The 18102-nt window shown below is 48.4% G+C and overlaps 1 protein-coding gene across 2 annotated transcripts in view; it reads left to right on the top strand.

Annotated features, from left to right (window-relative positions):
- The window catches only part of CC2D1A (coiled-coil and C2 domain containing 1A), a 203486-nt gene that overhangs the window by 53243 nt on the left and 132141 nt on the right, over positions 1-18102 (top strand). For both annotated transcript variants that reach the window (XM_085600484.1, XM_085600483.1), the window contains 2 exons: positions 2843-2975; positions 17249-17421. In XM_085600484.1, coding sequence (XP_085456610.1) covers positions 2843-2975; positions 17249-17421 — 306 coding nt within the window. The remainder of the gene's footprint in view (positions 1-2842; positions 2976-17248; positions 17422-18102) is intronic.

Below are 18102 nucleotides of genomic sequence, written 5' to 3'. Positions count from 1 at the left end.
ACACCAACAATTTCAATGTGGTAATGAGATCACTACAGAACACATCAAAGTGACAAGGACACATTTACCCAACCAAAAATCATCACAAAATTGTATGTATCATGGCTACAAATTTAAACACGTTGGGCACACATTCTAGAGTCGTACAATAGTATATCTCTCTGTTGCGCGTCACAATTATAATTTATAAAAATGCATAACTAGAGATAAGCACTCCTGACTCCTAGTAATGAATAAACTCTATACAAAACACAAATGGTGGTGTACATGTGTCCTAGTTTGACGGTATAAACTATTATACATATCAGCAATAGTGAAGCGACAGCCCATATGACAGTCCCTAAAGATCCCAAACCCACGTCGAAAATTCAATATGTGCCATGGATGATATATGAAATAACCACCACAAGAAACGGAGACAGAGTCTGCCCACACCCCATAATAACTCGCCAATAAGTACCCGAAATAAGATTGGAAACCCGTGTGGCGGCACACGAAAATACATGGCACGTATGAAAGTGCACACGCCACCCACAGCAAATAGAGGCAGACTCCACCATATTACATATATTGCAGGGATGTAATATTAAATCACTCATGAAATGGACACATAATGCATTTAACTTCAATTTAAAGAACCACAGACTCAGGGAAAGTTTTAAATGTTTATCTGAATTAATAATTTTGTGAGTCAAATCAAGATGCACATGAATAGACCAGAAATCTCCATCTGAAAAAATAGTACAGTTAGCTTATAATCAGTTTGCATTAATAACTCTTTGCAATGACAGCACCTGAGGAGAGAAAGGACAGAAAACAAGTACGGAGCATTTACCCTACAATTATATTTACCTAGAATGGTTTGAGGACCCCGACATCAGAGTGTCAAGGTTTCGGGACAGGAAAAGTGATCTCTTCTAGTGTAACGCCAGCATTACTCCCCTCTCTGCTGCTACTCTGTCCAGTTCCGGTGCATCCGGGCCCTTCCCTGAATGTGCCTCCTCGGTTGTTCTGCGATTTTCCCTAGTGTAGGATTCTTCAATTAGGTTGCAGCAAAATCGGGCAGCATCACAGCACCGCATCAGCATCTCCGCATCAAGTGTGTCTAACTATCTAGAACTTACCTCTGTTATACCAAATTCAAGGGTATGATCCACCCCCAAATGTTTCAATTCTATGTTCACCCGCAATGTGATTGGGCCAAGCAGTGGGGAGAGGACATCACACCATACCAATTGCAATATTTTTCTTAAGTCTATTGTCTAATTCCCCGCCCTTTAATTTTAATACCCACAAGCTTTATTCCCACAAGCATTTTGTATTAGGATCGATAATTTTAAGGTACAATGTAGCTGGGTCTTCCTTTCGTAGGGTCATGAGTTTACTTTCTCAGGTCCTTGCTGGGTTCGGGTTTTGGCAGTCCGTCAAATGACATCATTGACTTGAGAGCAGAACTATAAGGTGCATGCGTGGCTGCCACAAAGGATGAGGACATCAGTCACCCTCCAAGGCCCAAATACGAACTATTAATAAAGTCAGAGAGAAACATGTTAGAATACAAATTTAAATGAATTCACTGTATACCACTTACTTCTACTCTAACCCCATTTACTTAATTAATCTTTCGCATTAATAGCTTAGTAGAACTTGCATGGGTTAGTTCCAGCTTCGGCATGCGCATTAGTGTGTTGCTTTGAAGCGGCCATATTAGAAGCTATTGCGCAGCTGTAAAGATTTCCCCCCAAGCGACAGAAGAACATCACACCACGTGATGTGGTAGTCGCATGCGCAGAACATTTCCTGCGTTTTAGTGGCCATTTTAATACACTCTGGTTATTCATTAAGAGAAGCACATAGGAAAGCATCCCCTAGATACAATAATATTGAATGTGATGCGATTTTTAGTACTCACGGACAGGTTGGTTAAAGTATTACAGGTTATTCGAGAGGATTGCATACAAGCACGTTTCTTTAGATGTGAAACCTTGCTCCATCAGTAGGCACTTATATGTTGTTTTATTTCAACTGTTTTCAGCCCTGATGAAGTTCTTATGGAACGAAACGCGTTGGCTGATGTCCAAACTTTGATTATTGTGAAGAATAAAAGAAACTCTATGGACTTATTTTAGTTATTCTGACTTCTTCTCTGGTGCACCCTCTACAACGGAAATATATTTTGCTCTGGATGCCTTTGGATCTTCATTGTGGCAAGCTCCGGAGGTGTAGTGCACAGAACTTTCAATATATATTGACTAGAGATTGATGTTCGGAACTTATGGTCAGCCGCTCATTGGTGTTTTTGTATATGATTCATCAGGAGAAAGCTGTCTGTTATTAGGGCTTTGTAATAGGCTGCTTCCAGTTTCCTTTGGTAAAATATCTCCCCAAACTCTGGTGTATCTCGGTGGCTCATCAACCAACAACCGCTCTGGACAAAGAGCCTGTAGCAATGTTAGTGGATAAGACCATGCAGCATGCTTGTTCGTTTGCCTAAACTAAACTGATAGCTCATCTACTTGATGGTAAAAACATAAGAACTATGACTATAAATATATTTGTGAACTGCATGTACCATAATGTATGGGAAAGGCAATGTCATTTAACAGAACGATTTTCTGTCTGAAAAATTGGTGGTCGCGTTCCTCCATCTGACCATGGTGGTTTGCAAAGGTATAGACAGTGGTTACATTAAGAATCGGTTACTTCATAAAAGTCATGTTTTCCTCTTTGCTATTCATTTCTTCGGCTCTAGGGAACCAGACCACCACTTTGTGGTAACTGCAGTTATTAACAAGAGTTCAGCAGGTTTTCGGAACTCTAACCTTCCTTCTTTACTTAATAGCGTGTTGGACATCTTGTACCTGGGAGACCTGCCCCAGCCGTGAGGCCCACACATGTTCCAAGCAACAAATCTGCTCAAGAGGCCACAACGCCCCCTGGCTCTGCCAAGCCCAGCCCGAAAGTCTCCAATAAAGGTAATGGATCAGTAGAAATGGAAGAAACCCAGCCTTTGGTAAAGCACTTCAAATTGTTGAAGATCACAGGCCAGAGCTGGACATTGTGGATTAAGAGAGCATTCCTTAAACTCCATACACTAGATTATAGTGATCACTGTTGGACTGTAGCAGTCCTTGCATATAATGCTATGTTTTTGGGTACCTAATAGGTGATGGTGTTATCTGCGAGCTAAGAAGGTTCTCTGGGGCAGGAGCTCAATGGGGGGTGTACGAGGGGTTCTTTCAACCTTCCCAACACCAGTAAAAGTATTCAGTGGTCCATTTGTCTTTCCTTACTTTAAAGGGACAGCTGGTTCTACAGTCTTCCCTAACATTCTAGGAAATAAGTAGTGTATGATGTGAGTGTATGATGTGCTCACTCATTTCAGATTTTCCTGCTTATACTTTTAGCTTCCTTTGTGTAAGTGTATATATAGTTCTCATCTGGTGCTTGTGTCAGAGTCTTTCTGTCTCATAGGTCCTGTGCCACTGATTCCATGTCTCAATGTGACCATGATCAGTGTATCTCCTCCGAGCTGTCTGTGTGTCCTTGCTCCAAATATCAATATCTACCTGTAGGAGAGTAGGGTCTGCAATCCTATGATCACCCAGATTTTTTGCTTTTGCTTCATTGGTTTACGACTTTCTCCGGCCGTGGGCCTGCCAATCAGACCCACAGCCTAGCTGTTCTCTCTCGAAATTAACACACATGTACATTAGGTGCATCCACTAATTGGAACTGGGCCGCCTTGTCAGTCCCTGTCTCAGCATACCACAGGTATCCAGGGCATCGGTGTACCCAGGGCCTACCAGGGGCTGAAGCATGTATTATGCCACCCCTGGAATGGCCGCCCAAATCTGACACAACTGGCTGCACGACAGCTGGGGCCACGTGGTGTAATCACCCGTTGCTGTAGGTGTAGTATTCCTACACCTAAACCCTAAAATGGACACATGGATTCCTATCAGTCACTCCTATAGCAGGCCTTATCAATCCTGAAGGCAGGGTGCAGGGAATCATGTGGGACGGTGCTCTGGCGCGAGCTGAGCCCGTCGACCGCTTGCGGAACCAAGTCCTAATAGCCGTTCCATGGTGACGCGGGCCAACTACTTGTAATGCATTATAATCCTTGCGGTTATTTGCTAACTTTGGCATCGCATCACCTACACATGTCGAGTAAGGTGTCATACGAATGGGAATACGAACCCCTCGCCAGTCCTGGCGACGGGGTTAGCATTCCCCCCTTTTAGAGGGACACGACATGGAAGTAACCTTGAACCCCGGTTAAAGTTGACTCAAGCCTCAGCATCACAAAATGGATGCTGCCACCAGACACAAGTCTGACCTCCTGCTGCTGGGGGACCTTCCAGCAAGGGGAGCTTGGACAAAGGGTTTCCTGTCGAGGGCGGTGTTAGCACCATCCCAGACAGGGTTTGTGTATCCCAGGTAGGCAGGGCTGAAAGGAAGGTGATTGCAAGTGGCACCCCGGTGCTCGCTGTGCATAGCCCGGCTCAAACCAGTTTCGGGGGCACACCAGCCCCTGAGCTGGCGCGAAGCCGGACAAAGGATAGGGGTGTAACCACCCCCCTCCTGGCTCCACCCATAGGTAGAACCTAGTCACGGGCCAGCCCCTTTTCTTAGAATAAAGGTAGGAGCGAGTCCCCTTCCCAAATTGGATAATCAGATAATCGGATAACTCCGAATCACGAACCACTTTCCACGAAAGGAACTCTTGACTATTTCTGAAGACTCTCCCTTGTGGCTAAGGAGTAGCCACCCTGCACCAGCAGGCACCATCTAAGCGCTTGCGGTTTGCTGTACGTCTCCTACGGATCAAGACTGCCCAGCTCGACGAGACCCGAGTTCCCTGCCATCTCTGACCTTTTACCTACCTCATCAGCCCAGCTGAGAGTCGTAGGTGCGACGAGACCTGCGGGACCGGCTATCTTCAGAACCTGCACGACGCTTATCTAGCACGCCCACCGAGGGACCCTCGAGTGAGTGCACCTAGGGTTTGAGAAGCCCTAAACCCTGAGCAGCTCCAGCATCGAAGTCTGTCTCCCCAGCATCCACGAGATCTGCGTGGGGGCCCTTCCGCTTCTTGCTGTTCCCAGCGTTGTCCGACCACTTGCCGACCGGCTTGTGGCCCTCTTCACGACGCTCCAAGATTATTTGCATCACCGGTCTGGTTGCTCCAGACTGGCTCTTGCTCCCCTTCAACAGAGGAGTACCACGGACCCTCCTGGTCCACTCCCGACGCCATCTTGACTCCCCCGCTTGGGTTGCCACTGCCAAGATCCGCTGCCCCTTCCTGGGCCCAGCATCATCGACAGCAGACACCTTCGTGGGACAGCTCGCCCTCCATCCTGGTCGCCGCCGCGCCTCCTGGTCCGAGGAACAGCCGAGTCCGACGTCGCCCACTCACCTGGTCGAGGTGACTTCAGCCGGTACCCCCCTGGTACCCACACGATCGCTGGCTAGCGGTTGAGAACTGAGTCCCCTCTGCTTTCAGGTTTCCTTCATCACCGATCCAGGCTTGGATCGCTCTGAACATCGTCACTGGTCGCCTGCCAGCAACTTCTTCTTTCAGGCTCCTGAGACTACACGAGGACTCCCGACATCTTGCCGAACTTCACGCAGCCGCAGCCTCCGGGCTAGGTAACTCGAGCATCTCGGTGCTCCATCGCAGGTTCGCTCTACAAGTGTCCAGTTCCTTTTTCGTTTAGTCCCACTGATCGGAACACTCCGGAATCAGTACCTCCAGACTCTAACCATTCGCATTTCACTGTTAGTGTAGATGGTTTCTCGTGCCCCTCGGGCATTTGTGTAAATTGTGCAACTGAAGTATTTTCCTAAGAGTTTTGTAGTGTGCTTAGCTCCCTGACTCATAAAGAGCCAGGGTAGTCTTGTTATAAATAAATATCCTTTTATTTTCATAACAACTTGTGTGGTGTCCTTTCACTTGGTGTTCAAGGGGTATATGTGATGGTAAACAGCTGGCTTAACACGCCCTCTAGAGTTTAGCCTAAGACTGCTCGTATCCACGCTACTAGGATAGCTGGTCTATACGGTTGACTTACAACCAATCATCAATAAGGGTCGTTTGGAATGATACACAGTGATCACTAGAATAGTGAGCACTACATATCAGGCCAACTTCTCACATTGGTGAGCAGCGGTTGGGATTTGAGCTTGCTGTTGTTTTACCACACACGTATCCTAAGAATATCGCAGTGAAAGATCACATAAGTACCCAGGTACATATAACTTAACTTAGAATACTCCGAGTTCTACTGAACCGGCTGTTGTAGTGTAACAGGGCTTAGCACACCCTGACTACAACTCTTAGCAAGGGATCAGTAGGTAAACCCATAGTGTAGGTAGGTGCAACACTTACACCTCACTAGAAAAGCATGTCGGTCCACGGAGAGTCTGCAGGGACTCCCTTAGTGGTCAGTGACCCTCCACAGGTCGTGTCACGATATGCAACTCTTAGCTTCAAGGAGATGAGACAACTGTGTGCCTCCAGGAAGCTAAACCAGGGTTCTAACCCTACCATCGCAATACTGATAGGTCTCTTAGAGGCGTACGATGCTAGGAGGTCCTCTAACCCAGGTCCCCCCAGTGCAGATGGGAACATGCCTCCCTTAGAGGGAACCCTCGGTGACCCCGACCTCGACCTCCACACAGAGGAGGAGGACGAGGACGAGGACGAGTTATCGGGAGACGAGGCAGACAAAGGTCCAGTGGTAGTCGGCAGGCTTACAAGGACCAACTTAAGCAGGCATGAGAATGGAACTGGGGGAGCCCCGGGCCCACGCTCAAGCAGGCTTAACCTTGGGAACGGACGAGCTAGGTCTCTCTCCAGAGGCTCTGGCAGATCGGTTCATACACATGTCTCTCAGGCACCTTCTCCGAGAGGAATGACTTCCCCTCAGAGGAGGGAGCATGAAGCGAAGATGCGGGAGGTCAATCTGAGGATCGAGCGGGAAGAACTTGCCCTCGCCAAAGAAAGACTTGCCTTGGCCCGAGAGCAGAAATTAAGTGGGTTAGATCCCACTGGTGGCAGCATTCTCAATAGAGAGAAAGACAGGGGTATAGACACTAGACACCTGAGTAAAATAGTGCCCCCCTTTAAACAAGGGGACGAAATCCACAAGTGGATAACTGCCTTGGAGAGGGCCTGCACTGTCCAGTGCGTCCCCCCAAGTCAGTGGGCAGCTATACTGTGGCTTTCCTTTGAAGGTAAAGGAAGGGACAAGCTCCTCACTACAAGAGCTGAGGATGCTAACAACTACCAAGTCCTGAAGAACACACTGATTGATGGGTTCGGCTTAACCACGGAACAGTACCGGGTGCTGTTCCGGGACACCCAGAAAATTCAGTCTCAGGATTGGGCTGACTTTGTCGATTGTGCCACTAAGGCTTTGGAAGGCTGGTTGCTGGGTAGCAAGGTTACTGATTACACAGGATTGTACAATCTTATCATGCGAGAACAGATTTTAAACAACTGTCAGAACCAATTGTTGCATCAGCACCTTGTCGACTCGGATCTGACCTCTCCCCAAGAATTGGGAAAGAAGGCAGACAGATGGGTCAGAACAAGGGTCAAGCAGAACCAGAATCAGAACCAGGGTGGTCAGAAGAAAGCAGACCAACAGGGTAACAAGAACGAACAAAATGACCAGAAGTCTTCGACAGGTCCCCAACAAACCAAAGAGGGTGGGGGTCAGGCTTCACAGAAGAAGAAGACTCAAGAAGGCCAGTCAAAAAGGTGGTGCCAATACTGTAAAAGTAAGACTCACTGGTTTAGTGAGTGCACCAAGAAAGGAGGGCAAACTCCTGCCACTGCAGCCCCTAAGGCACCTGAGCCCCCTAGTACAGTCAGCAGTGGTAGTGCGCCTCCCAAGGCATTAGTTGGGTTAACCTTGGGAACCGAGGGGAGTGGCGACTTAGTCGGCACGCTCACTCAGGCCGTCCTTGTCTGTACAGGGGATATGGATATGTCCCCTGATGCCAGCCCCAATACTTTGGGCAAATACAGACAGACACCTTTGATAAATGGAAAAGTGGCTCAGGCCTACAGGGACACGTGTGCCAGTGTCACCATGGTGACGCCTAACTTCGTGGACCCTGGACAGATCATGCTAGGTACCAGTTACCTAGTGACCAATGCCAGCAACGTCACTACCAATCACAGTATGGCAGTTGTTGATTTCTCCTGGGGAGGGGTAAGTGGCCCGAAAAAGGTTGTGGTTAGTTCAGACCTCCCCGTAGAATGTCTGTTGGGCAATGATTTGGAAACGTCACAATGGTCAGAAGTGGAGCAGAGGACTCACATGGAGATGTTAGGCTTGCCAGCACATGTCCTTGCTGTGACCAGGTCACAGGCCAAAAGATGCCCCACTGAACAGGTGCTGGATCCTGGAAGAACTGACCAGACACCTTCCAAGAAAAGGAGCAGTAAGGGTAAGGCTTCGCCTTCCCCCTTGCCCCAGGTCGTGGATCAAGTCTCCGAGGAGGCTGACCTTAAAGAACTGAGGGAAACTGAGCCGCAAGAGCTTGAACCTGGTCAGGTTGAGTTTCTGGGCTCAGGGGGACCCTCCAGGGAAGACCTGGGGAAGGCACAGTTAGACTGCCCCTCACTTGAACCCCTCAGACAGCAGGCCGCTGCTGAGGCTGCAGGGAACGCCACAGGTACCCACAAAGTGTACTGGGACGATGGACTCCTGTACTCCGAGGCAAGAGACCACAAACCTGGTGCGACCAGGAGGCTGGTCATCCCCTTGTCTCTGAGAGGTTTCCTTCTCACCTTGGCCCACGAGATTCCCCTTGCAGGCCACTTAGGCCAGAATAAGACTTGGGACAGAATTGTTCCACACTTTCACTGGCCCCACATGTCCGAAGATACGAAGGAGTTTTGCCGCTCCTGTGTCACTTGCCAAGCCAGTGGTAAGTCAGGTGGCACGACAAAGGCCCCCCTCATACCACTACCAGTGGTGGGGGTACCCTTTGAACGAGTGGGGATCGACATTGTCGGACCAATGGAACCCCAGACAGCATCAGGGCACAAGTTTATACTGGTGGTGGTGGACCACGCCACCAGGTATCCTGAAGCTATACCCCTTAGGACCACTACAGCACCTGTGGTGGCACGGGCCCTACTTGGAGTGTTCTCCAGAGTGGGCTTCCCTAAGGAGGTCGTCTCAGACAGAGGTGCAAACTTCATGTCGGGATATCTGACTGCTATGTGGAAGGAATGTGGTGTCAACTACAAGTTCACCACACCCTATCACCCACAATGCAATGGGCTTGTTGAGAGATTCAACAGGACCCTAAAAGGGATGATTCACGGACTACCTGAAAAGCTTCGGCGGAGATGGGATGTCCTGATACCCTGCCTCTTGTTCGCCTACAGAGAGGTCCCGCAGAAGGGGGTTGGCTACAGCCCTTTTGAGCTTCTGTTCGGACATCCTGTAAGGGGACCCCTTTGTTTGGTAAAGGAAGGATGGGAGAGACCTCTCAGAAAGCCGGCATCAAACATTGTGGACTATGTGCTCGGTCTCCGCTCGCGGATGGCGGAGTACATGGAAAAGGCGTCTAAAAACCTGGAGGCGAGCCAAGAATTACAGAAAGCTTGGCACGACCAAAAGGCTGTCCTGACTGTGTACCAGCCTGGACAGAAGGTGTGGGTGCTGGAGCCAGTGGCCCCAGCAGCACTCAAAGACAAATGGTCTGGGCCCCACACGATCATTGAGCAAAAGGGAGAGGTCACCTACTTGGTAGACCTGGGAACTCCCCGGAGCCCCCACAGGGTGCTCCATGTAAACAGGCTCAAGGCATATGTCGACAGGGAGGGCATGGGCTTGCTCATGGCCACAGATGAGGGACAGGAGGAGGAGAGTGACCCTCTCCCAGACCTGCTCTCTCAGAACCCTGACGATGGATCAGTAGACGGTGTTGTCTTTTGTGGCAGCCTCTCTGGACATCAACAAGAGGATTGTAAACAGGTTCTTCAATCCTTTCGACATATGTTCTCTCTGACACCCAGTCAGACCAAGTGGTGTACCCATGAGGTCGACACTGGGGATAGTCTGCCCGTAAAGAGTAAAATCTATCGGCAGCCTGATCATGTCAGAGACTGCATCAAGACAGAGGTGCAGAAAATGTTGGAGCTGGGAGTCATTGAACCCTCGGACAGCCCCTGGGCTAGTCCCGTAGTGCTCGTGCCGAAACCTCACACCCAGGGCGGTAAGAAAGAGATGAGGTTTTGCGTGGACTACAGAGGTCTCAATGCGGTCACTAAGACTGACGCCCACCCGATACCAAGAGCAGACGAACTTATGGACCGGTTGGCCTCGGCCAACTACTTAAGTACGTTTGACCTGACAGCTGGGTATTGGCAAATCAGGTTAGCTGAGGAGGCCAAGCCCAAAACAGCATTTTCTACCCCGGGTGGGCATTATCAGTTCGTGGTAATGCCCTTTGGTTTGAAAAATGCACCTGCCACCTTCCAAAGGCTGGTGAATCGAGTTCTCACTGGGTTGGACGACTTCTGTGCGGCGTATCTGGACGATATCGCTGTCTTTAGCTCCACCTGGGAGGATCACCTGGTCCACCTGAGGAAAGTGTTAGAGGCCCTGCAGAAGGCAGGCCTCACTATCAAGGCCACCAAGTGCCAGATAGGGCAGACACAGGTTGTATACCTGGGCCACCTTGTAGGTGGAGGCCAGGTTCAACCATTGGAGAGCAAAATACAGGCCATCCAGGACTGGGCTCCTCCAACCACCCAGACTCAGGTTCGAGCTTTCTTGGGCCTGACTGGTTATTACCGGAAATTTGTCAGAAATTATGGATCCATTGTGACCCCGCTAAACGACCTGACAAGTAAAAAGATGCCAAAAAAAGTTCAGTGGACAGCAAGCTGTCAGAAGGCATTCGATGACCTAAAGCAGGCCATGTGCACAGCACCTATCCTAAAGAGTCCAGACTACTCCAAACCATTCATTGTCCAAACAGACGCTTCGGAGCTGGGTGTGGGAGCTGTTCTATCGCAACTGAATTTTGATGGTCATGACCAGCCCATAGCTTTTATTAGCAGGAGGCTGACCCCCAGAGAGAAGAATTGGTCAGCTATTGAGAGGGAGGCCTTTGCTGTGGTTTGGGCCCTGAAGAAGTTGAGGCCATACTTGTTTGGCACTCACTTCAAGATTCAGACCGACCATAAGCCCCTCTTGTGGCTAAATCAAATGAAGGGTGAAAACCCCAAACTACTTAGGTGGTCCATTTCCCTACAGGGGATGGACTTCACAGTGGAGCATAGACCTGGCACTGATCATGGCAATGCAGATGGGCTCTCCAGGTATTTCCACTTAGAGCAAGAAGACTCACCTGGTCAAGGTTAGCTTATTGTCCCAAAGTTTGGGGGGGGGGGTCATGTAGGAGAGTAGGGTCTGCAATCCTATGATCACCCAGATTTTTTTGCTTTTGCTTCATTGGTTTACGACTTTCTCCGGCCGTGGGCCTGCCAATCAGACCCACAGCCTAGCTGTTCTCTCTCGAAATTAACACACATGTACATTAGGTGCATCCACTAATTGGAACTGGGCCGCCTTGTCAGTCCCTGTCTCAGCATACCACAGGTATCCAGGGCATCGGTGTACCCAGGGCCTACCAGGGGCTGAAGCATGTATTATGCCACCCCTGGAATGGCCGCCCAAATCTGACACAACTGGCTGCACGACAGCTGGGGCCACGTGGTGTAATCACCCGTTGCTGTAGGTGTAGGATTCCTACACCTAAACCCTAAAATGGACACATGGATTCCTATCAGTCACTCCTATAGCAGGCCTTATCAATCCTGAAGGCAGGGTGCAGGGAATCATGTGGGACGGTGCTCTGGCGCGAGCTGAGCCCGTCGACGGCTTGCGGAACCAAGTCCTAATAGCCGTTCCATGGTGACGCGGGCCAACTACTTGTAATGCATTATAATCCTTGCGGTTATTTGCTAACTTTGGCATCGCATCACCTACACATGTCGAGTAAGGTGTCATACGAATGGGAATACGAACCCCTCGCCAGTCCTGGCGACGGGGTTAGCATTCCCCCCTTTTAGAGGGACACGACATGGAAGTAACCTTGAACCCCGGTTAAAGTTGACTCAAGCCTCAGCATCACAAAATGGATGCTGCCACCAGACACAAGTCTGACCTCCTGCTGCTGGGGGACCTTCCAGCAAGGGGAGCTTGGACAAAGGGTTTCCTGTCGAGGGCGGTGTTAGCACCATCCCAGACAGGGTTTGTGTATCCCAGGTAGGCAGGGCTGAAAGGAAGGTGATTGCAAGTGGCACCCCGGTGCTCGCTGTGCATAGCCCGGCTCAAACCAGTTTCGGGGGCACACCAGCCCCTGAGCTGGCGCGAAGCCGGACAAAGGATAGGGGTGTAACCACCCCCCTCCTGGCTCCACCCATAGGTAGAACCTAGTCACGGGCCAGCCCCTTTTCTTAGAATAAAGGTAGGAGCGAGTCCCCTTCCCAAATTGGATAATCAGATAATCGGATAACTCCGAATCACGAACCACTTTCCACGAAAGGAACTCTTGACTATTTCTGAAGACTCTCCCTTGTGGCTAAGGAGTAGCCACCCTGCACCAGCAGGCACCATCTAAGCGCTTGCGGTTTGCTGTACGTCTCCTACGGATCAAGACTGCCCAGCTCGACGAGACCCGAGTTCCCTGCCATCTCTGACCTTTTACCTACCTCATCAGCCCAGCTGAGAGTCGTAGGTGCGACGAGACCTGCGGGACCGGCTATCTTCAGAACCTGCACGACGCTTATCTAGCACGCCCACCGAGGGACCCTCGAGTGAGTGCACCTAGGGTTTGAGAAGCCCTAAACCCTGAGCAGCTCCAGCATTGAAGTCTGTCTCCCCAGCATCCACGAGATCTGCGTGGGGGCCCTTCCGCTTCTTGCTGTTCCCAGCGTTGTCCGACCACTTGCCGACCGGCTTTTGGCCCTCTTCACGACGCTCCAAGATTATTTGCATCACCGGTCTGGTTGCTCCAGACTGGCTCTTGCTCCCCTTCAACAGAGGAGTACCACGGACCCTCCTGGTCCACTCCCGACGCCATCTTGACTCCCCCGCTTGGGTTGCCACTGCCAAGATCCGCTGCCCCTTCCTGGGCCCAGCATCATCGACAGCAGACACCTTCGTGGGACAGCTCGCCCTCCATCCTGGTCGCCGCCGCGCCTCCTGGTCCGAGGAACAGCCGAGTCCGACGTCACCCACTCACCTGGTCGAGGTGACTTCAGCCGGTACCCCCCTGGTACCCACACGATCGCTGGCTAGCGGTTGAGAACTGAGTCCCCTCTGCTTTCAGGTTTCCTTCATTACCGATCCAGGCTTGGATCGCTCTGAACATCGTCACTGGTCGCCTGCCAGCAACTTCTTCTTTCAGGCTCCTGAGACTACACGAGGACTCCCGACATCTTGCCGAACTTCACGCAGCCGCAGCCTCCGGGCTAGGTAACTCGAGCATCTCGGTGCTCCATCGCAGGTTCGCTCTACAAGTGTCCAGTTCCTTTTTCGTTTAGTCCCACTGATCGGAACACTCCGGAATCAGTACCTCCAGACTCTAACCATTCGCATTTCACTGTTAGTGTAGATGGTTTCTCGTGCCCCTCGGGCATTTGTGTAAATTGTGCAACTGAAGTATTTTCCTAAGAGTTTTGTAGTGTGCTTAGCTCCCTGACTCATAAAGAGCCAGGGTAGTCTTGTTATAAATAAATATCCTTTTATTTTCATAACAACTTGTGTGGTGTCCTTTCACTTGGTGTTCAAGGGGTATATGTGATGGTAAACAGCTGGCTTAACACGCCCTCTAGAGTTTAGCCTAAGACTGCTCGTATCCACGCTACTAGGATAGCTGGTCTATACGGTTGACTTACAACCAATCATCAATAAGGGTCGTTTGGAATGATACACAGTGATCACTAGAATAGTGAGCACTACATATCAGGCCAACTTCTCACACTACCTACAACATTGCCCATGTCTCTTGTCAAGTTTTCCATGTATTAATATGTTACTGTCTTTGTGTCAGTCTCTGTGTCTCTATGGTTGCTCATCCGGGTATGTTTGTATAATTGTTTTTCAGTTCCAATGTTAGTGACTCTGCATTGCAGTGCTTGTGTGCCCTGTGCTTTTGTACCACAATCAGAGAGTCCTCATCTTCCATTTCAACGGTTTCCTTTTCCCTGTCTGTATAGAACTGTATCAGTACCACTCTGTCCCTGCACCAGGGACAGTGTGCATGGAAGTAACTTATGTGTATGGAATTTAACAGGGCTAATGCACAATCCAATAGAGGCATTGATGTAAGTGCATTATAAAGGTGATCTTTATACACTTTGGGACTTTAAGAAAGGCTTTATGAACCAGGAAATGTATTTCGTTCTAGTACATTGATGAGGGAAGGGAACTACAGGGCATGTGCTTCTAAAGCTTCTAATGCAACTTTACACCTTCTGTACTTTTTAGTCTGTTCAGGGTCACCTGTAGGTGTAGGGATCAAGTGGGCCTTTCTTTTAGGAATTATTTCCTTGCCCCAAACTGCCTGAAACAATTATAAGACCACCTCTCTGCCCCAATAACCTTCTAGATACAACTGTAGGTTCATGTGGAATCTGGAAATGGGGCTAATCACTGTCGATGACGTCATGGAGACTAGCACTCTCTCATACCACTGAGCTAATATGCTGTAGTTTCGGAAATGAATTTGCTTGTTTTACATGCGATTATCACAGTATCATAGGTTGCCAGTACACAGAGCAGGCCTATTGTTCTCCAGATCCCAAATAATAGAGCAACACTGATGTGTATTGAACAGAGGTGGGCCAGTAATCTTTATATCCCAAATATTGTAGGAACATTCTGGAATATTTGAAAGTCTAGATCCATTGTATTTTATTTCAGAGTGTTGATGACTGGCGGTATTGACAGTGGTACACACTTTGTCCTCTCTATGTCTTAATATTACAGGCGGTCCATAGGCAATCCTGTGAGTACTGGTCCTCTATATCTTCCTTATCACACAAAATTGGTGGCCTGCACTGTAGGGTAAACTCTTTCTTCTCTGTGCCACACGATTATAATGCTCATTATGGTCCTGAAGAGACACCAGTCACCTTTCTACTCTCATAACTACTGTGACCACCCCATCACTAGTGAGGTTGGATCTGATAATGCTGGAGATCTGTCTCTTTTCACTGCCTTTAATCTGATTATTGTCTCCTGTCGCCCTTTTTCATGTGTCTTTTCTGCCTCTTCCCATACTGTTATATTCCCCTGTATCTTGGTATATTTCTCTCCTATCCCTCTCTTGTATTCAACTCTTTTCTGCCTGCCTCCTTTTGCCCTCCTTTCTTCCTCTTTCTTACTTCTTTCATAACACCTGCCTCCCCCGACTAGACTCTCTCAACAATCTCTTCCCTTATTTTTACACCTCAGTTGACTCTCTCGCTGCCCTTTTTCTTCTGTTATTTCTCCAGAGTCTCTTCCTGTTCTGTATACCTGCCTCTCTGCTCCTTGTTGCCCCTCTCTGCCTCACCTTTTTCTTTTGATAATCAAGTTTATTTGCATTTTAAGAACAAACACACAATAAGACAGCATACAATTCTGCCTCACCTTAATCTCTCTCGTCTATCCTTGCCCCTCTCTTGTCTGTGACTACCACCTATTTTTTTGCATCCCCACATCTATCCATGATTTATTTCTCCTTTTTAGTCACCTCTTCCCACCCAGCTTCTTCTCTGCCCTCTCCCTGTCTTGCCTCTTCCTGCCACCTAATTTCTTTCCTTATTTCTTTTCTGCTGTTATCTTTCATTGTTGGTGTCATGCTCTCCCTGCCTTCTTTAACTAATTTCCCCATGCCCTGTGTTGATAAAGTTGCCCCCTCTCTCCATGTCTCCCCTTTGTTCAAACCCTCTCTGTCACTTCTCTCTCTGTGTGCCCTTCTTCTGTTCCACTTCCTTACTCCTATCGTCCTTTATAATTTTGCATCTACCTGCCTTCTCTATCTCTTGACCTCTTCTTTGCTTTTCTCTTTCCCATCTCTATGCCTCTTTTCACTCTATGCCTCTTTTTCACCTATCCCTGCCTCCACATTCCTTGGTTACACTGCCAGTGTCCTGTGTTTTTTCAGCCTTTGCTGGTCTATTCCCCCTAGCTTCCTTCTTTCTATTCGTGTTGCCCCTTCTTTCCTGTCTGCATGCTTCTTCTTTCATTTCCATGTTCAATTTCCCTGTATCCTAGCCCAATACTTTCTTCTATACCCTCTCCCTCACCAGTCCGTCAGCATCTTCACTTTATTCCTCTTTTTTCCCTCTCATACCATTTCTCTCATTGTTCTCATTTTCCTGCCTCTTCTCTCCTTTTTCTGCCTTTTGTCTCCCACTTTCTCCCTTATCTCTCCCTGTCTCTTCTCTCCCTTCTCCATGTTTTTTCACTTTATTAACACTGCCTTTTCTTTCCACTCTCTCCTTTCTCTGCATTCTTTCCTCCACAGCCTTCTTCCTACCTCCTCCCTCCCATCTCTCTTCCACCTGCCCCCAGCCTGTCTTCTTCTACCTAGTACTTAATTTGAGCCCGTGGTTGCAAAGTCTGGTGAGGGAAAACATGTGCCGGTCTTAGGTACCGGCACATGTTTTCCCTCACCAGACTTTGACCCAGAGCAATAAAGAGAAAAACACAAAAAGGGGAAGAAAAAGAGAAGAGAAAGACAGGAAAACAGTGACAAATAAAGCAAGAATAAAGAAAAGTCAATAAGAGTGAGACAAATGGGAAGTGAATATCTGGTGGTGGATGAAAGAGGCATGAGTGGGAGTTAACATTACACACCCTTGGGATTTGCCACCCCTCGCATTCATTAGTTACAGCCCCAGGCTTATGAGCAAATCTTTGGACACCAGCACTTATTATTTTACAAATCAAGCAGTGCTTTTCCCACTCACCAATATCTTTCTCCCCTGCTCCATTTCTCCCATCTTCAAGTCTCCCATTTCCTCTACTTTTACCTTGCCTTCTCATTCTTTATTTTTTCTCGTCCCTTGACTCTTTATTCCCCTATCTGGTCCCCACTTATTCCATCTCGTTTCAGTCTGCCTCATATTTCTATTTCTACTATTTCCTCTCTCTTAGCTACCTCTTCTGTCATCTCTACCTACCACTTCACTCTATCTGGTACTTTTTTCCAGCCCAGCAGCAGCTAGATTTCCTTGAAGGCCGTAAGAAGCAGCTGATGCAGGCAGCACTGCGAGCAAAGCAGAAAAATGACATGGAAGGGGCCAAGCAGTTCCTGCGTCAGGCTAAAGGGCTTGACCCTATGATAGAGGCGTCACAGAGTGGGCTACCAGTTGATATCAGTAAGGTAAGAGTGTCTACCCATGCCAAATATATGGATGTGATTGGTCTGACAAGGTCTCAAGTCCTACTGGGACACATATTTAAGTACTGTTGTGTGGATGAGTGGATGTTAAGAGGCTTTTTCTGTTAGCAAAGCTTTAACAGATTGCCTGAGTTTATGTTGATGGGCAGGCGAAAGTTATGTAAGAAATAATGCAAAAGAACAAGGATATCTAAAGGGACATTGCTGCAGTGACATCACTGAGCCTGAGGTGTTTCCTATACTGAATTTGCCCTTTGGTAGTTGTAATGAAAGGTCTCAGATCTCCCCTGGACCAAGGTATGTACCGTCACTTTCCCAGGGAGAGAATATCAGTTCCAAACTTATGGAATATAACATAAAACAATATATACACTTGCCAGAAGTAGAACAACTTCCTATAACACAATTACCTGCTAGATGGGAATTCACCCATCCTTCTACAACAGAATACTTGGCCAAGAAGAGTCCACACCTCCTGCTACAAGGAAAAGACGAATTGGTATATCTGGGATGTATTTATTAGTAAATAGCACCACATGGTAAGCCAAATGCACCTATCATAGCAGACTCTAACATATCAATAGTATGATTGAAACACAATCAAGGCAAATATATATGTAGAAATATATATGTATGAATATAAGAATCAGAAAATAAGAAGGA

This window comes from Triturus cristatus, chromosome 4_2 (assembly GCF_964204655.1).
Source record: "Triturus cristatus chromosome 4_2, aTriCri1.1, whole genome shotgun sequence".
Lineage (NCBI taxonomy): Eukaryota > Metazoa > Chordata > Amphibia > Caudata > Salamandridae > Triturus > Triturus cristatus.
The sequence above is the reverse complement of the archived record's forward strand: the minus strand, read 5'-3'. Positions and strand labels throughout refer to the sequence as shown.